At 34.6% G+C, this 21,040-nt stretch overlaps 1 protein-coding gene across 17 annotated transcripts in view; it reads right to left on the bottom strand.

Moving 5' to 3' along the window:
• PUM2 (pumilio RNA binding family member 2) overlaps positions 1 to 21,040 on the bottom strand; it is a 117,631-nt gene that overhangs the window by 78,557 nt on the left and 18,034 nt on the right. For 13 of the 17 annotated variants that reach the window (XM_005213096.5, XM_024999524.2, XM_005213092.5 and 10 more), the window contains exons 2-5: positions 12,001 to 12,069; positions 4,267 to 4,375; positions 1,211 to 1,398; positions 480 to 649 (exon numbers count right to left, since the gene is read on the bottom strand). In XM_005213096.5, the coding sequence (XP_005213153.1) occupies positions 480 to 649; positions 1,211 to 1,398; positions 4,267 to 4,375; positions 12,001 to 12,051 (518 nt within the window). In that variant the 5' untranslated portion in view covers positions 12,052 to 12,069. Of the gene's footprint in view, positions 1 to 479; positions 650 to 1,210; positions 1,399 to 4,266; positions 4,376 to 10,959; positions 11,080 to 12,000; positions 12,070 to 15,032; positions 17,443 to 21,040 lie in introns of those variants that run through there. The other 4 variants (XM_024999522.2, XM_024999527.2, XM_010810299.3 and 1 more) reach the window with 4 other exon arrangements.

Genomic DNA, 21,040 nt, shown 5'->3' with positions numbered 1-21,040 from the left:
TTCCCATCCTAATTTCAGGAATATGATTAAGTATCAGCACAAACTCAGAAAAGGGGGATAGGATACAATACAGAGATAGAAGGAAGAGGAAACTCTACAGAAAGGTGCTGAAGAGCAAACTCAAGAAGAGTTTGCCAAGAAAAATCACAGATTAAACCTTAAATTCACTAAACTTTAGCAGGGAGAAAACAGTTAAAATTTAGACTACCATATTAGTAGAAAGGTAATAGCAATTTCTAACATTACTTAATGGGATGCACTGTTTTAGAGAATTTTGAAGACTTATCTTTTTAAAAAATGGCACATAATCATTAACTAAATACTCCTTATAAAAAATTTTAAATCTTCCAGATTAATACAAGGTACAAAGGGAAATTAAAAAACCCAAAGTTGGAAAAATACCTAAATCAGTCATATCAGCTAGTAGCAATAATCCCTAAAGAAATATGATTTTCTTCTTGAGAAAGTGAAAATCTTACTTAAAATCTTTGCAATCGGCATCCATTCCATTTGGCAAACCTCTGCCATTTATTTTAGAATCATCATCATCTCCTTGCTTAAGATCTCTGTTTTGGTCCTCCTCAAATGGAGAAGCCTTGCCTTTTTGATCTCCTTTCTCAGGTCCATCTGTTTCAGCATCTCTAGTGCCCTGAGGAAAAAGAGTCTGTTTGATTCTGAATATTTAATAGAACACAAAAAAAGGCACCACAAGGTGACCTAAAACTACACTATAGTGCATGTAAACAATAAAAACATTGAATCTTATTTTAATTTTGTAGTCAACGAATTTATCAAAGGCCAAAAAAATTGAGTACAAACCAGTGATTTATAACAGAAGGGCTAAGGCAACCTTAACTATAGCGGTGCTAGAAAAGCAGTAACACCACAAGTGAAATTAAAATTCTACTTAATGAAAGATGATTTTGTTTTTTTAACTGTCATATCAAGTACTACCATGAATAAGCAATTTTAATCTTACAAACTTTTTAAATTAATATGATTTTTTTGGAAACATGATTAAGATTATAAATATTCCCAGCGGTTCTACCATTTCATGTATTTCAAGAAGGGGCCAAGAGAAGAAAACAAGAGCACCAATAGCTATAAAATTACCTTTAATTCTAGGAAGGGCCAGAATAAGAAACTGACTTAAAGACAACCGAATAACCATCTAGCAACTTAAAAACATTTCTTCATTCAAAATACTTACAAAAGTTCCCTTCCTAAATCGAGAATCCAATTTATCAGCAGGAGAAGAACTTAATACATATTCTACCATGCTCACACCAAGGCCTCCACTTTCTGATCGCGGAGACAATATTGCATTTACTTCACTGTTTCCATGAAAACCCTGTCCAGATCTTCTCTGTACCATAATAGGCTGGGACATTGAATGGTCTGTTTGGAAAAAAGAAAACAATTACAAATTTGTACTTTTAAGCTAACCAAATGTATTCATATCAATTAATACACTAAAGAAAAATCAGCATACTGAATTAATATACTAAGGAAAAATCAGTATATTGTTTTGTTTTGAATGTTACTGTAATCTTTATAAAAACATCTTCAATCTGTTTAGACTCAATGCCCTTTGGACATTTCTTGAGAATACAGATTAAGAAAGTCATTTGGTAAAAAGCAGGTAAAAGGCTATCTGAAGAATAATCAAATTCAGAAGTCACTGGCAATAGAAACAATTTGAAGTCTCCACTGCCTTTAAGCCTCTTATTAATAAGTTCTATTGTCAATTCAGAACAACTCAAACCAAAAAACTTTAGAAATAAAGTTTTTTTTGAAATAAAAATAACTCCTCTTAAACTTTAGAAATAAAGTTTACTTTGAAATAAAAATAACTCCTCTTAAATTGACGGAGGCACTTCTCAGGCTCATAGTCATGTACTGGACAGATTCAGAATACATGGCTGTACTGCTATAAACATAGATGACTAAGTTCATTCAAAAAAGCCAGTAATATCACAGAATTTTCTATTCTTGGTGTAAAGACTAAGAATCAGTTTTTTTAAAAGATTCCTTTTTTAAAGATTAAAAATATTTTTTTAATTAAAAAAAATCCTTCTAGTCTAAAAGTTTACCATTTATTTTTAACAAAAAATTATCCATCTGGTACAAATACCTTTTCTACGTATTTTGTGATAAAAAGGCAATACTTAAGATTTGAAAGCAAATACAAACATAAAAACATTTGAGGCAAGACTCACCCAGATTTGCAGAAAAAAACTTTGAACCAATATGCTAAGCATTGTGATATGTATGTGGGATCTAAGAACACAACAGTCCCTGTACTCTAAGAGATTATAGGTTTAACAGGAAGCAATCATAGTAAAAGCACTTCAATAAAAATAATCCAGGATACTATGGGGAAGAGAAAGAGTATTCATCACTTATCCCCAGTCTTAGAGTGAATCCCAAAGGAAGTGATATGAAGGACAGAGAGCAAAAAATAGGTGAAAATGGGGGTGGAAAGCACTCTGGTTAGAGAAACCAGTATGCTCAAAGACCTAAAAGTGCCAGGAGAACACAATGAAGTTAATAATCATTTTTATTGAACATGAAATAATTCAGTTCAGCTGAGAAGGAAGTATGTGTATGATAAAATTTCCTGTGGTAATGGAAAGAACTGTAGAATGACAATTCTTTTAGGACAAGGAATGTCATTTGCATATTTATACATGCTTGGCACTCAATAAATGTTTACTTAGTAAACAAAATCATCCATCCATTTCTAATTTTCTCATGTCTCCTGGTAAAAACTTACATTCATCTTCAAAATTTTATCCATACAACAAAAAAAGTTGGGAGAGGGAGTGATACAAGGAATTAACTAAAATTATAAACTTGACACTAAAAAGATATATCAGGAGTATATAAACAGTTGCTTAAATGTTTTACTGTTGGTACCAGTTGTCTTCCAAATACAACATACCAAAAATATCTCCCTAACATTCATCTTGAAAGGATTTCTCATTACCATGTTGTGCTCAAGATGTTTTGCTTTGGAATGCTTTTAAAAATATTTGGTTCTGATAAATAAAGCAATTAACCATTTACCTTTCAAAACAAAAATTAAAACATGCTTTTCAACCAAATTTTCAAGCATGTTGTTTTAGCAAACAAAGTGCCTTTTGTGTAGAAAATGTATCCTGGCCCAAATAACTGAATAACTTAAATTATATAAGTTTAATCTATATAGGTTAATACAAATCCAGGAAAAAAAAATTCCAAGGGCAGGGATCACATATCTCATTTATCTTTGTATTCTCCAAAACTGGCACATTATATTACATATTGGTTGAACGCAAATAAAATTCCCAGTATTTTAGTCTAATTTAGTATTTAGCAAAGTTTTCAATCTGTTTCCATTTTGATTATAAATAGTACTAAAAATTTTCAGCTTTTCGTAACTTTTAAACAATTACCTTTAAGAACAAAATTTAAAACCGTAAAGAACTTAAAAATCTTCTTAATGATTTAAGGAGAAAAAAAGTACCTGGCAATTTATACTCAAAATAGAAAGTTAATTCCAGAAACCTGATTTTATATTACTTTGATCATCTTGTGTAGTTTTAATAAGCTGCTTTTAGTTATAAAGCGGAATCTTACTTGTTAAATACATGTTGAAAGTTTCACATGTACATCTCAAATTTTACTGAGAAACATTTAAAAATATAATCAGTAGTATTTTAAGAATATAAGTATGCTCTGTAATTTACCAATAAATACTGTCACCCGCATGAGTTACACTCCTTACATTCCAGTTCCTTTTCCCTTAAGAATTTCTTGGACCTCAGTCTTTGTTTCCTATGGATATCAAAAACATTCAAAGGCTGCTCCCTGTCTGGGAATTCTATCTTACTATGGGGGTTTATTTCCTTTATGGTTGTGGCTAATGTTTAATAAAGCTAGTCTGAGCTGCAGTTAATAGATCACTATCCATTGATACAATTCAAGCTTAAAAATTCCTATGGTTAAATTGTGTCCTATATTTAAATGGAAATTAAGAATTTTATAATCAGAGTTTAACCCCAAATAAAACTTAATAAAATCTTACTGTGACAAACATTTCTAATCAATAAATGAACCATTAGGTATGGCTTACTTTACATATGAAAATGTGTATTATGAGGACACATGAAATCCTCAAAGATACCACAAAGTTTCTCCAGGTATCGTTTGGGAGCAGTAGGGTTTAAAAAAAGTCAAGTATTCAACAAATCCAGAACTCTCACACATACACCAATAACTTACGAGAAGTTCCCCATGCAGTCTCTCTCCATTCATCATCCCCAAGAAATATGCCTTTTTGTCCATCTTTTGTTGAATCATCAGGTTCCCAAAATTTTTTGGTAGGCAAAAGCTATATGGAAGGGAAAAAATTATTACATTTAAATTTCATCCTAAGTACAAAAAGCGAAAACACAGCAGAAAGCAAACTTACCATCAATAGGCACAAGTTAGTTTTCAATGCTAACGAAAATTCAAGAGTGCCCTGTTTCCTAATTTGTCTAGTTAATAATAACTCCCCATTTATGCTTGGATACTGGTTCTAATAACTCTATACCTGAAAAGTCAACTTCATACTTCTGCATTTTTCAAATGGTTTTACTGTCATGTGGTATTTTTAATGAATTCTTTCAAAAGACTTACTAAATTTCTTAAAACAGATAATACAATAAAAATATTTATACAAATGATTAAAGTTTTCTCTTTACTTCCAAGTACTGCCCTTGGAATATCTCCTATCCTACAGCTTCAATGACAGACAATTCTTCTTCTTACTTAACAATTCATTTGAGGTGAACTTCACAATTCTTCCTATGTTCTCAATAGTAACAATCTACTGATCCTAAAGCAGGAAGCAGGATGGTGGAAGAGATACATTAAGAAGACCCTTAAATACTTTTTGAGATAATCTCAAAGCCCTGTGTCCAATTCTATGTTGTAACACACAGAACGATATAAAACTGTGTTGGTATAACCATTTGATGATTAATAAAAATGTACATTTGGTCAATTCCTAATGAGACTTTATAGTATTCATCCAGGTCTCTCCTGTCTACCTTTCCTGACACTCAGAAGAACCAGACTGAGGGTATGTTTGTTTGAAAAGAACAGACTGGTTTTCTAAACAATGCATGTGACATTTAAGTAAGCATCTGTAAGACACTCATTCCTTTCAGCCCATAATTATTAGATCCTCATAATTAAGCTTGTATATACTTCTATTGCTACACTTAAAATACTAAATTACCTGTATCTGCCTCTGTAAGGGCATGGTGACCTTATCTTCAGAGAGCTCACAAATATATAACACCCATACTATAATGAACTTAGTGAAACTTATATGGGGTCTTGAGAGATAAGACTGTGTGTGTGTCAGGGATCTAAAGTGTGAATGGAAGGTGGGGAGGACATAAGAAGTGATGAACAAAGGCACAACTTGAGAAAACGCATAGTTTGTAGAACAGGGTGTGAGATGGACGAACAGATGTGGGAGCTGATGCTGTGAAAGCTATCTAGGCAGATTATGAGGAACCTCAAAGTTCTAAGAATAATGGATATTCTAGACCAGAGGCAAGGAAATCATTCAGGAGAATTACAACAGAGTCAAGACGACAAGAACTGAAACAGGGCACTGACAGAAAAAACTGAGAAAATAAAATAGATTTCAGAGACATTCAGGGGAGTCAATAGGATACTAACAAAAATGAAAGGCTGATTAAAAAGAATAAAACTTTACAATGTGAGTAACAAGGTAAATGATAGTACTACCGACCAAAACAAACACAAAAACAGGATAAGCAGCTTTTGTGGGGAGCAGGGTGGATTCAATTTGGGCGTATGCCTAATCTATGGATCTTTTGCTAAACTAAATACTGTTAATTTTAAAGGAAACTAAGTTGTCTATTTAAAAAAAAAGAAAAAAACTTTTGCCATGTTAGGATCTTCCTGAGCTGCAAATGATTTGTATTTAAAGTACAGACATTTTATTTCTATTATTATTTTAAAAGAGATTTTGTTGATTTATTTTGGCCACAACTACGTGGCTTGTGGGATACTAGTTCCCTGACCAAGGGTTGAACCCTACCGAGGTCAGCGAAGAGCCCTACACACTGGACCAACAGGGAATTCCCTAAAGTATAGGCATTTTAAACAATAATCTATACTAATAAAGATTCCAGTAAAATACAACTTTGGTTGTTTCGATTTTTAAAAAAATCTCACTATAAAGTTTCATGCAAATATTCAAACAAAATGTTAAGATGATAATATAATACTAAAACACTGCTCTTGATATACTTAAATTATTGAACAATTATTCACAGTGAAACCCAAGTTAATCCCTTTAAAGTACTGTATAAATAAGCCATTTTAGGCAGAAGAAAATGGTTCCTATAAGAATAAGATTTTTATCCTATATTTCATAAAGATAAGTGTTTTAATATTAAAATAAGGATAACAAGTAATCAAAAATGAAGTCATAATAAGTTAATTAGAAGCATTTATTAGAAATAGAAGCGGCTGAAACAAACTGATCTTGTGAGGTAGTAGAAGTGAGAATTTTTTGAGGAGACTATTCCAGTCTTTTGGGATAAGATTCCATGTAATGCTATAATAGTTCACAGATCACTGCTTTGACATTCAAACTATAAAACCTGGAGGGAGTCTACACCAAGGACTTATTCAGTGTGCCTACTTTCTGCCAAGCACTGTGCTATGACTATCTCTTCATTTTGCAAGCATTTATAAATTATCATGGACAAACAATTTAGTAGTTAATAAAATTAACACTTCTCCTAACAAAGGCCTTTATCACCATTCCAGAGACAGCTGTGACAATGCAGACACTGATTTCAAATACTGTTAGAGAAACTACTAGCCAAGAATTAAGTTAAAATGGACTAAATATAGGGGAAGGCAATAAATAGAACAGCTTTAAAAAAAAAAAAAAAGTAAAAAATTAAGGGGTACAGTGGTTGGAATAGCAATAAAAAGTGTTTTGCCCCTGGAGACTCTTTTACTGTAGCAGAAATGGGAAAGCACATTACAGAAAAGGCTAAGAGATCTTGAAGATCTGTAAAATACATTATCTAATACTGCTTCATGTTACTTCCCTAATTTGCAAAAGCTCTAAACCAAGGTCAAACAACTTGGTATTTCTTGTCAAGAAAATACTCCCCTGTCCTTCCAACTCAGAAATGATTAGGTGGACATACAGATTCAAATCCCCACTATCCACCATTTCATTAGTTCTTTCTTTAAAGAAGCACTTATGCCTTGCCCTTTTCATCTCCAAAGAAATCAGTCAACACTCTAGTAAACTACTATACTACTTCAAAATAAGTAATAAATAAAATTCTTGCTAGAATTTTTATTATGAGTTACACTTACACGTTAGATTTTTCTAATACAAATTGTCAGGTAAAATCACCAAACCAAAAAAATTAACATAATTCTAAAAATTAAGAGAACTTCAGGGCTTTATGTCTACATTATAGTGTTCATATAACATCCAAACTGGGACAGTTTGAGAAAGAGAGTACTAATAACAATTATGCCATGAAAACATGTATCTGGACTGTCTGAACAAATCAGGATATAAGGTGACTCTATTTACAATGGAAGTTAATACAAGGTACAGATGCTAACAATTAGGCATGTAGAAAACAAAAGCCACAAGGGAGTCCTCTAGAACTGCAGAATGGTGCTTTTCCAGACTTTAGTCCTCTCTGTTAATAAAAGATATCGATACTTAATGTTTTCAAATCACACTACTCTCAAATCTTTTACATTCTCAATACCTCTTAATATCACAGCAAATATTATTAGATGTCATCACTTCCAATGGGAAGCAGTACTGTAAACAGTCAAGGCACTCAAGACTTCAATCTGTTGTTAAAACATTATTACATTGTACTGGGCCAGATAATTAACTCAGCCTCAGTTTCTTCATCTGAAAGGTAAGGATAATAATAAAGCTACTGTTTTAGAGTTTCTATGAGGTTAGAATACAAGAACACAAATAAACTATTTAGAACAGCATTGAGCATATGCCAAAATAAGTAGTAAATATCTTCACGACCAAAAGTATGAATCTTAATATTACCAAACATGAATAACATGCTGTCCAGTAACATTTAACTGGCTGATTATTTTAAATGATTATAATAACATTCATTACAAATATCTTGTCTATAGCTGTTTGCCTTCTTTTTTAGTTTGAGTATCCTAGGGGGACCATGAAACTACACTTATAAAACAGTTGCCTAATAGTTATATTTTGCATAAGGACACAGAATCAGAGATTAAGTAAACTATCCAAGATTACATATAATATTACATACATGTATAGCTAGTTAGGCAGCATTAGGAGTTGAATCCATAACTGCTTAATTACAAAGCCCATATTTTTACACTTAACTACCACAGAAGACGTTTCTTTCCAATAGTAGTCTAATTTATCAGTATTCTAAAAATATCCAGTTATTAGGCCACAATAACCATAATGAAAAAAATAAAAGCTTCAGATATTATCATGATATTCAGACCATATAATGTAGATATTCATTAGAGTGGATAAAGTTCAAGACAGAATGGCTAAGATAGGAATTTACAGACATAACTATAATCAGCTCGGAGAAGGCAATGGCAACCCATTCCAGTACTCTTGCCGGGCAAATCCCATGGACAGAGGAGCCTGGTGGGCTGCAGTCCATGGGGTCGCTAGGAGTCGGACACGACTGAGCAACTTCACTTTCACTTTCATGCCCTGGAGAAGGAAATGGCAACCCACTCTGGTATTCTTGCCTGGAGGATCCCAGGGATGGCGGAGCCTGGTGGGCTGCCGTCTATGGGGTCGCACAGAGTCGGACACGACTGAAGCGACTTAGCATAGCATAATCAGCTGGTTTCCACTCCAGTTATCCCTAACATCTCAGATCAGAGCATTTGAGAGACATATGTGACTCATACAAGTACTATTCTTATTACTACCTTCAAAGAGTCAATCTTTCTCAAGGTCATATAGCACTAGTGATAGACCTGAGAGAAAACGGAAGTCTCCTTAATCTTCTCTCCGATATGTTTTCCACTTCACCATACTACCTGGGATCTAACTACACAAATTTTCTTTAATATTTTCTTTAAATATTACTGTGTCAGAAAAGAAAGGAGAGAGTTTTGCCATACTAAGCTATGAAATACTTCCCCAAAACACATTAACTCAATGATTTAAAGTTAAATTTTGGGTTCCCTAAAGAATTTCAGGCAGGAGCCTTTTTCTTATTTAAAAGTCTATGTACATATACTCACTCACACACTGAATTCCTGTTAATTTTTATATATAAAAATAGGTAGGTATGTGTCTCACTTTTACTTTTCACCTTCCTGCATTGGAGAAGGAAATGGCAACCCACTCCAGTGTTCTTGCCTGGAGAATCCCAGGGACAGGGGAGCCTGGTGGGCTGCCATCTATGGGGTCGTACAGAGTCGGACATGACTGAAGCGACTTAGCAGTAGCAGCAGCAGTATAGTTTTAAAACAACATACTAATGAAAATGAGGTCAACCTCCTATGGGTTAGCTTTGCTCTTTTTAAGCCATGTGACATAATACAAATTGGGGCTTTCTGGCAAAAATGTGCTATGGAAAAAACTGGAAAGGATGAGTTTATGAATGGATGATTACAAAGCTATTCCTATTTTGGATGAACAACCAGAAGAAACTGTCCTTCTGATGATGAGTCAGTAAAAGCTATCATGATCTACATAACCCAATACATTTGGAAATAACCCTATATGCAATGCAGTGCTCTGTACATTAGATTTACAACTTAAGACATAATAAATAAGTAAAGCTTTATTTAAAAAAAAAAGTCAAGATAGGGCAATATATTAGAAAAGGATTTTGCATTGAAAAAATAAATAAGCAATTCTAGAAAACTCAAGCCTGCTTTTAGTTCATTACAATGAATGAATTCTGGCATAAAACAATAAGCCTCACCTGTCAGGAAAGGAGAAGACTGGTGAGAGAGAGACAGACAAAGAAGGAAATCCCAGAAGGTTCCCTGCTGCCTGTGAGATGAGGAAAGATAGAAAGGCTTGTGGGAGAGGGAACCCAGACAGAAACCTCAAAAGGTTTCTCACTATCTCTTAGAGTAACAGAATTAGCTGGTAAACTGTTAAGAAAAAAACTTAATTAGTGAATAACAGCTTATTAAAAAAAAACACATTTTTACTAGATGGTCACAGAAGCATGACCTTCTAACTACCTGCCAAAAAACCAGACAGCCTAACCCTAACCACTTTTATTCTGTATATCTGACATTTCCACTAAGAAATGCCTGGATTTAAGCTTTAGATCATTTAAAAACCCAGCCTCTTTTCCCCAGAAACCTCAAATACCCCTCCACTTATCCCCCAAATAACTGAACTCTCTGTACTACTTCTGATCATGACCCCCTTTTTAAAACTGCAAAAATGTCTTTGGGTTTATCAACTACTACTTAGAAAGGGAGGAAAAAAGTCAATTTGTAAATACATACTCAATGTAGATCTGGAAAGTAAAGTGTAGGATCTAAACAGAATTAAGGTAAGGGTGTGACTCTATTTGGCATTAAAAAAAAAAAGTAAGTTCAAGTCTGTTACAGACTAGGCTGAAACACTGTTCAACTTGCTTTTAAGATATGTTATCCTACTTTCTAAAGACCAAAGAAAACAAGTAACAAGAAAAAAAACAAAAGCCCTTTGAACTGTTTCTTTTTGTTTACCCAGAGTGTAAACAAGGCCTAAGCAGCCACTGCACTGCAGTGAGGCTACAAGGTCTACTTTTAACTAAAAAACTATTTCTTCTCTCAAATTTTCTTAGGGCCCAGAGTTTTACCTTAAGCACTGGACTAACAAGTTTACTTTGGCAATACTTATGCTTAAGCACCTTAACTCACCCTTAAATCAGTCCTCTGAAAATGACAAACTCTTTGGAAAACGCTGTTCTGAAGAAGGGGAGGGTTAGCTAGCTGCAGGGTGCCCTCTTGTGGCCCAGAGGAGTGACTGGACTCTTTTTCTGCATCTGAAGAGCACAGCATTGGATGGAGTGAGTCTCATTGAAGGTCTACCAAAGTAAAATAATCTCCAGGAGCAAGCGGTTAATTACACATCTTAGGTCTGTTCATGGTTATTTTCTATTATCAAAGTCCACACTATGTTAGTACTACAGAACATGACAATTCAAAAATGTGACAAGGGTTTTCATAATCAATTAAAGTTTTCTAAATAGTCATTTAGGTATATGGAAAACTAAGTATTTTTGATGCCTTAAATTATGTAATGATGAAGTTAAATGGGATGCCCCAAAGAAAATCATAAAACAGGACTGATAAAATCGAAAGTATTAGGAGTGCTCACTGTGTGCTAGTCATTCAAAGCTACAATCTACAGAGAAGACTAATATAAAATGAATACACTGTAACCAGTATTATAATAAAAGTATGTATAAAGATCCATGAGAAGTCAGATGAAGTGATAAATTTTACTGCAAATAGCAAACAGATAAAGAGCCTTTTTTCAGTAGAGTCCTGCAGAGGATAAGAAGTTTATTAAGCAAACAATGAACAAGGAGAAATTTTTGTGAGAGAATAGTGAACAATTAAGTGTGGCTAAAGCAAACATAGCATACATATATAAAACAGCAGGACACAGATCAAGGAGAACTCTTTTCTGATCAAAGTTATTACAATCCATTACTAAAATATAACATTATCTAACTGGGTCAATCTAATCAACTAGACACAATAATCCCACTAACATTACTGCTAAAAGTTAAAAAAAAAAAAAAGGCCGAGATTTCCACAACTATAGATTTTAAAAGCCCACATCATTTGGAAGATATCGCCACTATTTTCAAAAGATTTACAGTTAATAAACAAGTTTCAATGGCTCAAAGACTCAAAGTGAGATACACATCCTTAGTATTCATAAATATTTACCTCTCCCATTCCCCGAGATTCTAATGCAAGAGCTTGAAAATCATGATTCATTTCATCCACAGATCAAACCTGTTGAATAACAAAAACAAAATTAGAAAAAAAAAATCTTAGACTGCATCAACTATTTTTATATTACATTCTGCTATTACTGATGTTACAGTATGAGCTGAGATGGACAAGAATACGCTTCTCTATAAAGATAGGTTTTCCTAAATAGAGCACCATAGCAATCAACACTAAAATTTGTGGGAAAACCAGGAGGTTTAAGGGTTCTTGGATTATTCTGGGTGCCAAAAAGAATTGCTACCAGTTTCTTGAGCAAAGGAATACATGGGAAGTAAACAACAGAAAAAGTGAGCTCAAGAACTACAATACAGTTATCTTTTTTGTGTGTGGCTGTGCCATGAGGCATGTGGGATCTTAGTTTCCAGATCAGGGATTGAACCCTGAACCCCTGCAGTGGAAGCACAGAGTCTTAACCAGCCCAGAATCTTCCCTGCACCATCAGGGAAGTCCCAACAGTTATCTTCTTTTTAAAAAAATGTTGTAGTTCCTATTACAAAATTATTACTTTGTACTACTTTTTTTCAGTTTTCAAAATTTCTCAAAATTATTTGTAGATCTTATACCAATGATAAAAAATTAATCAGCTTTGATATTTTTTAATATTCAAAAGTTCCCTTAAAAACAATTCCTTTCCCTACAATTAGCAAAACAGCATGGAAATGGCACAAAAATAAAAACAGAGATCAATGGAACAGAATAAAGAGCCCAGAAATAAACCCATGCATTTACAGCCAATTAATCTACAACAAAGGAGGCAAGAGTATACAATGGAAAGAAGACAGTATCTTTAACAAGCTGGGAAAACTGGACAGTTAGTTACACATGAAACACTGAGGTTAGAATATTATCTCATATCACATAAAAAATGAGCTAAAAATGAATTAAAGACCTAAATGTAAGACTTGAAACCATAAAACTCTTGGAAGAGAACACTGGCAGAACACTCTGACATAAATCACAGCAGTATTTTTTGGATCTGTCTCCTAAGACAAAATAAAAGCAGAAATAAACAAATGGGATCTAATTAAAAGCTTTTTGTATAGGAAAATCGACAGACTGAGAAGACAACCAACAGAATGGGAGAAAAATATTTGCAAATAATATGACTGACAAGGGGTTAATATCCAAAACAAACAGCTCATACACCACACATAAAAAAAACACCAAAACCCACCCCCTGCAAACAAAAAAAAAAACCCCTACACCTCAAATCAAATAATGGGCAGAAGACCTGAATAGACATTTTTCCAAAGAAGAAATACAGGTGGTTAACAGGCACATGAAAAGATTCTCAACACCACCAATTATTAGAAAAATGCAAATCAAAATGAACTATCACCTCACAATTATCAGAATGGCTGTCATCAAAAAATCTACAAATAACAAATGTTGGAGAGGATGTGGAGAAAAGGGAAGCCTTGTACACTGTTGGTGGAAACGTAAACAGCCGCCACTAGGAAAACAGTATGTTGGCTCCTCAAAACACTTCACTCCTGGGTATCTAACTAGAAAATACTAATTTGAAAAGATACATGTATCCCAATGTTCATAGAAGCACTGTTTACAATAGCCAAAACATGGAAGCAACCAAAATGCCTATCAACACATAAATGGATTAAAAACATGTGGTGTTTACACACAATGGATTATTACTCAATCATAAAAAGAACAAAATACTGCCATTTGCAGTAATGTGGATGAAGCTGAGAGTATTATGCTTAGTGAAGTAAGTCACAGAAAGTATTGCATGATATCACTTATAAGTGAAATTTTAAAAATAATACAAATGAATATATATGCAAAGCAGAAACAAGCTCACAGATACAAACTACTGGTTACCAAAGGAAAGGGGGGAATGCAAATTAGGGGTCTAAGATTAAGAGATACAAACTACTATGTATAAAATAGATAAGTAACAAGGATATACTGTACAGCACAGGCAATTAGTCGTTACCTTGTAGTAACTTTCAATGGAGTATAATTTATGAACATAATCAATCACTGTGCTGTACACCTGAAACTAATAATGTAAATCAACCATAATTTAAAACAAGAATAATTCTTGTCCCTTCTCCTCAAACTAAAACTACAGCATATTTTTCTTTTCCCATTTCTAACAGTTTAAACTGCTTTTTACTGTTCATGTGACAATGTGTTCTTAAGTCATAGTCTCTTTGCCTGCTAATGTTAAGTACCGCTGGAGAAAACGATTCAAAACTGAAGCCACTACAAATTCACAGCCTTCAAACTCTGGAGCCTTACAATGTAATCCTATTTAGTATTTTTCCCAGTCAGTCCTCTCTCTTTACAATTTCACAGTATTTGATATTACAGTGCACTTCCTCTCTTCTTGTAAGGCTATTCTGATGTTAGGCATTCTCTTACAATTCTTTTTACTTTCTTATGTGTCTAGTTACTTCTCCTCAGGCTTCTTCACAAACTCCTATTTGTCTACTCAACTCATAAATGTCAGTGTTCCTCAGAATTCTACTCTTTAGCCCAAGCAATCTCATCCACTCTAAGTGCTTTGATACTTAAATGGTATATCCACAGGACTTCACTCCCAGTTTGTATTTATAAATCAAATCTCTCTCCTCTTCAGTATTTCCAAATATTTCCTTTCTTCCATTCCCTGGAGGTACCATAGGAAATTCCAGTCTTACTCTTCTGTATTCTACACTTATAAATTATTTCCTTTCTTACACCAATATCCAATCATTAAAGTCAACCTCCTACCTTATTTAAATCTAATTTTCAGTTGTCTGGTTGGTCAGACCACCACCATCTCTTGCAATCTTCTATCTTCCCACCCTACAATCTAATCTCCAAAATGTGATAAGCTACCATTTTTCTAAATTGTACTCTGACCATATGAATCTTCTCCTTAATGTGGCTTAGAAGGGGAGAGAACTGGATTCAAATTACAGTTTTGACAGGTAGTAGTTCTGTAACTCTAAACAACTAACCTAAATTATTTTTTCTCAATTTCTGTATGGAAAAATAGCAGCAGCAGCTTCCACACGGCACGCTGTGAAAAGTGAATTAGGTAATATAAAACAAAAGTCTGGTTACGTAAGCATTCAAAAGTTAGCTATTAGAAAATTCTTCAATTGTTTCATCAAATGGTACGTGAACAACTGGGTGTCCATATGCAAAAAATACGAACTTCAACACACACCATGATATAAAAATTAACTCAAAATGGATCATACACCTAAATGCAACACTTAACATTATCAAACTTCTAGGAAAACAGCAAAGCCGTGTGACCCTGCATTTGGTAGTGAGTTTTTAGATCAACATCAAAAGCAGAGTCCACAAAAGAAAAACTTATGTCTAAAAACTTGATGTCAGCAATAAAAAAAATGTTCTACAAAAGATGCTGATAAAGAGAAAGAAAAAACAAACTACAAATAGGAGGAAAATATCTGCAAATCATATCAGATACAGGATTTGTGTCCGAGATATACTTAAAACTCTTTAAGAAAAATAAGAGAACAAACAACCCAATTAAAAAATGGGCAAAAGATCTAAACAGGTATTACATCAAAGAAGATATATGGAAGATATATGGATAGCAAATAAGCCATCCTTTTCTCTTAACTTGGTAGAAGAGCTGGATTCATTAACAGTTCTTAGAAAGTGATAACTTTATTCATCCTTCCATTAATAAGCTTTTACTAGGCATATTCAATGTGCAAGATTTTACAGAGAAAAGAATGAATTAAAATATGATCACTGTCCTCAAAGAATTTAAATCAGTCACATTTTCTGGTAATTGGAAGAGTAGCTCCTATCAGGCCAAAACCTCCTGCATTTAACTCTGGACAAAATGGGCTTTCCTAGTGGCAGTGGTAAAGAAGCCACCTGCCAATGCAGGAGACGTGGGTTCAATCTCTGGGTCAGAAATCTCCTGGAAAAGGAAAAGGGTAATCCACTCCAGTATTCTTGCCTGGGAAATCCCACAGACAGAGGAGCCTGACAGGCTATAGTCCATGGGGTCACAAGAGTTGGACACGACTTAGTAAATAAACAACAACTGAAAAAAATATAAAAACAAATTGAAGGCAATGGAAAATAACAAACTGGAGGATAGTCTAGAACTGAATTTTGTGCGTAAATTCAACTCAGATGTTTAAACAATCCCTGAACTGCATTTGTGTGGGGCTGACTCCAAACAGCCCAATTATGGATAAAAGGACTAAGGAGAAATGTCTGCTGCTGATGTCCACAGAAGTTATGGAAATTTGGGGTTTGAGTTCCATGAGAACAAAAACAATCATAAAGACTAAAACAATCCAAAATTACGAGACACATAGAAAAACAGGAACGTGTGACCTTGACTAAGGAAAAAGGCAACTAATAAAAGACCAACCCCAAGATGACCTAGAGGTTAGAATTAGCAAAGATCTTAAAATAACTATTATAAATCTGTGCTCAAAGATGAAAGGAAAAACACACTAATAAATGAAAAAATAAATTCCAGCACAAAGAAAAAAGCAAAACTATATCAAATGGACCATCTAAAACTGAAAAATATCTTTTAAAAATTTCACTGCCTGCACTCAACAGTTGCTGTTGTTCAGCTGCTAAATTGTCTCTGACTGCCTGACCCCATGGACTGCAGCACGCCTGGCTTCCCTGTCCTTCACTATCTCCCACAGTTTGCTTAAACTCAGGTCCATTAAGTTGGTGATGCTATTCAACCATGCTATCCATCTCATCTTCTGTCACCCCCTTCTCCTGCTGCCCTCAACCGTTCCCACCATCAGGGTCTTTTCCAGTGAGTCAGCTCTTCATATCAGGTGGCTAAAGAAGTGGAGCTTCACCATCAGTCCTTCCAATGAATATTCAGGGTTCATTTCCTTTAGGACTGATGGTTGATCACTTAACAGTAAGTTGAAAATAAAAAGTGAATTTGAACACAGATCAATAGTGATTTCCAATCTGACAAGGGGAAAAAAAGGAAAGAGAAATAATTAATGAGGTTGAAAAATTATTTGAAGAAATAATGGCCAGAAATCCCCTTATATTTGATGAAAGCAAAATTTACAAATTCACGATGCTCAATGAACTCCACGCAAAATAAATAGGAAAAACAAAAACAAAACCTCACCCCTATGCACTGAAAAGTGATGAACAAAGAGAAAATCCTGAAGGCAGACAGAGAAAAAAATTACAAAATGGGGAAAAATGATGAATGACCACTGACTTCACACTAGAAGCAATGGAAACCAGAATAAAAAGGATAAGACTTTAGAGGGCTGAAAGAATAAAAAATGCTAACCTAGAATTTTTATCTGGTGAAAATATCCTTTAAGAATAAAGCTTAAAAGACATTTATAGATTAAAAAGAAAAAAACCTGCTAAACAGATTTCCACCTCAGAAAGTCCTTTAAAAATTCTTTTTTTTTTTTTTTTATTTTTTAAATTTTATTTTATTTTTAAACTTTACATAATTGTATTAGTTTTGACAAATATCAAAATGAATCCACCACAGGTATACATGTGTTCCCCATCCTGAACCCTCCTCCCTCCTCCCTCCCCATACCATCCCTCTGGGTCGTCCCAGTGCACTAGCCCCAAGCATCCAGTATCGTGGATCGAACCTGGACTGGCAACTCGTTTCTTACATGATATTTTACATGTTACAATGTCATTCTCCCAAATCTTCCCACCCTCTCCCTCTCCCACAGAGTCCATAAGACTGTTCTATACATCAGTGTCTCTTTTGCTGTCTCGTACACAGGGTTATTGTTACCATCTTTCTAAATTCCATATATATGCGTTAGAATACTGTATTTATGTTTTTCCTTCTGGCTTACTTCACTCTGTATAATAGGCTCCAGTTTCATCCACCTCATTAGAACTGATTCAAATGTATTCTTTTTAATGGCTGAGTAATACTCCATTGTGTATATGTACCACAGCTTTCTTATCCATTCGTCTGCTGATGGACATCTAGGTTGCTTCCATGTCTTGGCTATTATAAACAGTGCTGCGATGAACATTGGGGTACACGTGTCTCTTTCCCTTCTGGTTTCCTCAGTGTGTATGCCCAGCAGTGGGGTTGCTGGATCATAAGGCAGTTCTATTTCCAGTTTTTTAAGGAATCTCCACACTGTTCTCCATAGTGGCTGTACTAGTTTGCATTCCCACCAACAGTGTAAGAGGGTTCCCTTTTCTCCACACCCTCTCCAGCATTTATTATTTGTAGACTTTTGGATCGCAGCCATTCTGACTGGTGTGAAATGGTACCTCATAGTGGTTTTGATTTGCATTTCTCTGATAATGAGTGATGTTGAGCATCTTTTCATGTGTTTGTTAGCCATCTGTATGTCTTTTTTGGAGAAATGTCTATTTAGTTCTTTGGCCCATTTTTTGATTGGGTCGTTTATTTTTCTGGAGTTGAGCTGTAGGAGTTGCTTGTATATTTTTGAGATTAGTTGTTTGTCCATTGCTTCATTTGCTATTATTTTCTAAAAATTCTTAAGCTAAAGGGAAATTCAGATCATCAGGAAGGAAGAGCACCAGAAATGCTAAGTATGTGCATAATAAGTACAAAGGACTATTTTTTTTTTCCTCTTTATCTCTTCAAAATATATACCCCCACTTAAAGCAAAAAATTCATTATGGGTTTGATAACATAATAGTTAGATTTATGAACTATTTACATGCACATCCAATACCTAACTATAATAAATATCTCTAGCCATACCATCATGACATGGATTTAAAACAGAAGTTCGAGATCAAAGCACTCTTTTATCACTCAACATCTACAGCTGGCCCTCAATATCCATCCACATCTGCTTGTTTCACCAACCAGGGATCAAAAGTATGAAAAAAATTTCAGAGAGTTCCCACAATCAAATTCCCTGAGGGCTGGCACCTATTTACATAACGCTGACATTGTAACAGATACTATAAGTAATCTAGAGATGATTTAAAGTACACCCTGTTGGAGAAGGAAATGGCAACCCACTCCAGTGTTCTTGCCTGAAGAATCCCAGGGATGGAGGAGCCTGGTGGGCTGCCATCTATGGGGTCACACAGAGTCGGACACGACTGAAGCGACTTAGCAGCAGCAGCAGTGTGCACCCAGATTATATGCACATACCACACCACTTTGCATAAGGAACTTGAGCATCTTCAGACGTTGGTATTGGGCTAGGGAGGCCCCTGGAACAATGCCCTGCAGATACGGATGAACAACTGTACATTCATAAATGTATTCTGGAGGGACCCCAATTGTAAGTAAAGGGAATCTCAGGCCAAATGTGTCCTACATTTCTCAGTCATGCAATCAAAGTTCTACATCTAACCGTGAACAATTCACTGTAATGTCTAGTATGGTCTGCTCAAACCATCTTTGACTTCCATTGTTTCTTTAAAATTTCCTAAATCGGGGAAGGGTCCATTTTATTTTTTTGCAAGTACTTAAGATCTCCATACAGCCCTAAACTCAGTGTTCTTTATAATCTTTTTTACATCTGTGATTTTACTTTCTCCTATACCATGTATCTTACAGACCTTGTATTTTCAGATCTCCCATCCCATTACAGCCTCAACTTCTTCCAAGCATTAACTGTTTCCCAAACCTAATGGCCAATCATCTGAAAGCTTCGGGATACTGCTAACATACTATCAGGAATCAAGTATTTTCAATCACCTAAAGAGGTGTTCTAATTTCTTAGAAATGCTTCCATTTAAATGCTACCAATTTGACAATGCAGCCATATAACTGACTTCATAATTCAATTTATGAACATACATTAAATGATATTAAGCCCTGAAGTCTGGGCTCAATACACAAATACCATACCAATTACAGGTATTTAAAAAAAAAAAAACTTCTATGTGACATCTTACTTATCTGTGAGAACAGACTGTCCTTATTAAGATTAATTATTCCACTAGGGCCAAAAAATATAAAGATTCTTGTTACTTAGGAAAATAGTTATAAAAATGGATTCATTATTCTGCAATCCTGAAGAAACCATTATGAATAAATTTTACATGCAAGGTAATGTGTGTGCATACTAAGTGGCTTCAGTCGTGTCCGACTCTTTGCAACCCCATGGACTGTAGCCGGTCAGGCTCCTCTGTCCGTAGGATTCTCCAGGCAAGAATACTGGAGTAGGTTGCCATTTCCTTCTCCAGGGGATCTTTCTGACCCAGGGATCAAATCCGTGTCTCCTGAGGCTCCTGCACTGCAGGCAGATTCTCTACCGCTGAGCCACCAGGGAAGTTCCTAAGATGATGTGGTAGAGTACAAATAATACGTGATTTAGATTCAGAATACAGAGTTTTGAGTCTTAAATTCTGCCTAACCTCTAAATCTTATCTGTTGTGAAGATCAAATGTATCCAAGTGTTTTGTGAGTGATCAATAAAAAGTGCTCAACAAGTAACTAGTTGTTATTATTAAAAGCATCATATATACTATTTCTGAAATTCTTAGGTTGCTCAATGTTTGTGTCTCTGGTAGGAAACCTTCTGTTAGTATTTCAGCCTCCTGCCTTGTTTTCAGGTTCAATACTACTTGACTTGGAACATATTACTTCTGACCTTTCTACTTAGGTTGCCTTTAATCTGCAGTAAACTGTAGCCTCAGATAACTATGGCAGATTTTTAAGAGTCAATAAGCTCTAAGAAGGAAACTACCTCTAACAAACACAAACACATATTCTAAAGTTTCAATGCTTTCTTAGGAAAGCAATTTGGTATCATATATATAAGTTCTTATCTCCTGAACCAGTCTCCCTTACTTTGAAAATCAATCAGAAGAATAAAACCTAAATATAAAAAGGTTTTATGTAGAAAAATGTTTGTAGTAGTGTTGCTTACAGATCCTGAAAGTATAAACTGCATAACTGTCTCACAGTAAGTGATAAAACACAAGTATAAATAAAGTATTGTGTAGCTATTAACAATATTTGAGTTTGTAAGGAAATGCTTATATTAATAGCAGC

This window comes from Bos taurus, chromosome 11 (assembly GCF_002263795.3).
Source record: "Bos taurus isolate L1 Dominette 01449 registration number 42190680 breed Hereford chromosome 11, ARS-UCD2.0, whole genome shotgun sequence".
Taxonomy (NCBI): domain Eukaryota; kingdom Metazoa; phylum Chordata; class Mammalia; order Artiodactyla; family Bovidae; genus Bos; species Bos taurus.
Note: the sequence above shows the minus strand (reverse complement) of the source record. Positions and strands in the feature narration are given on the sequence as shown.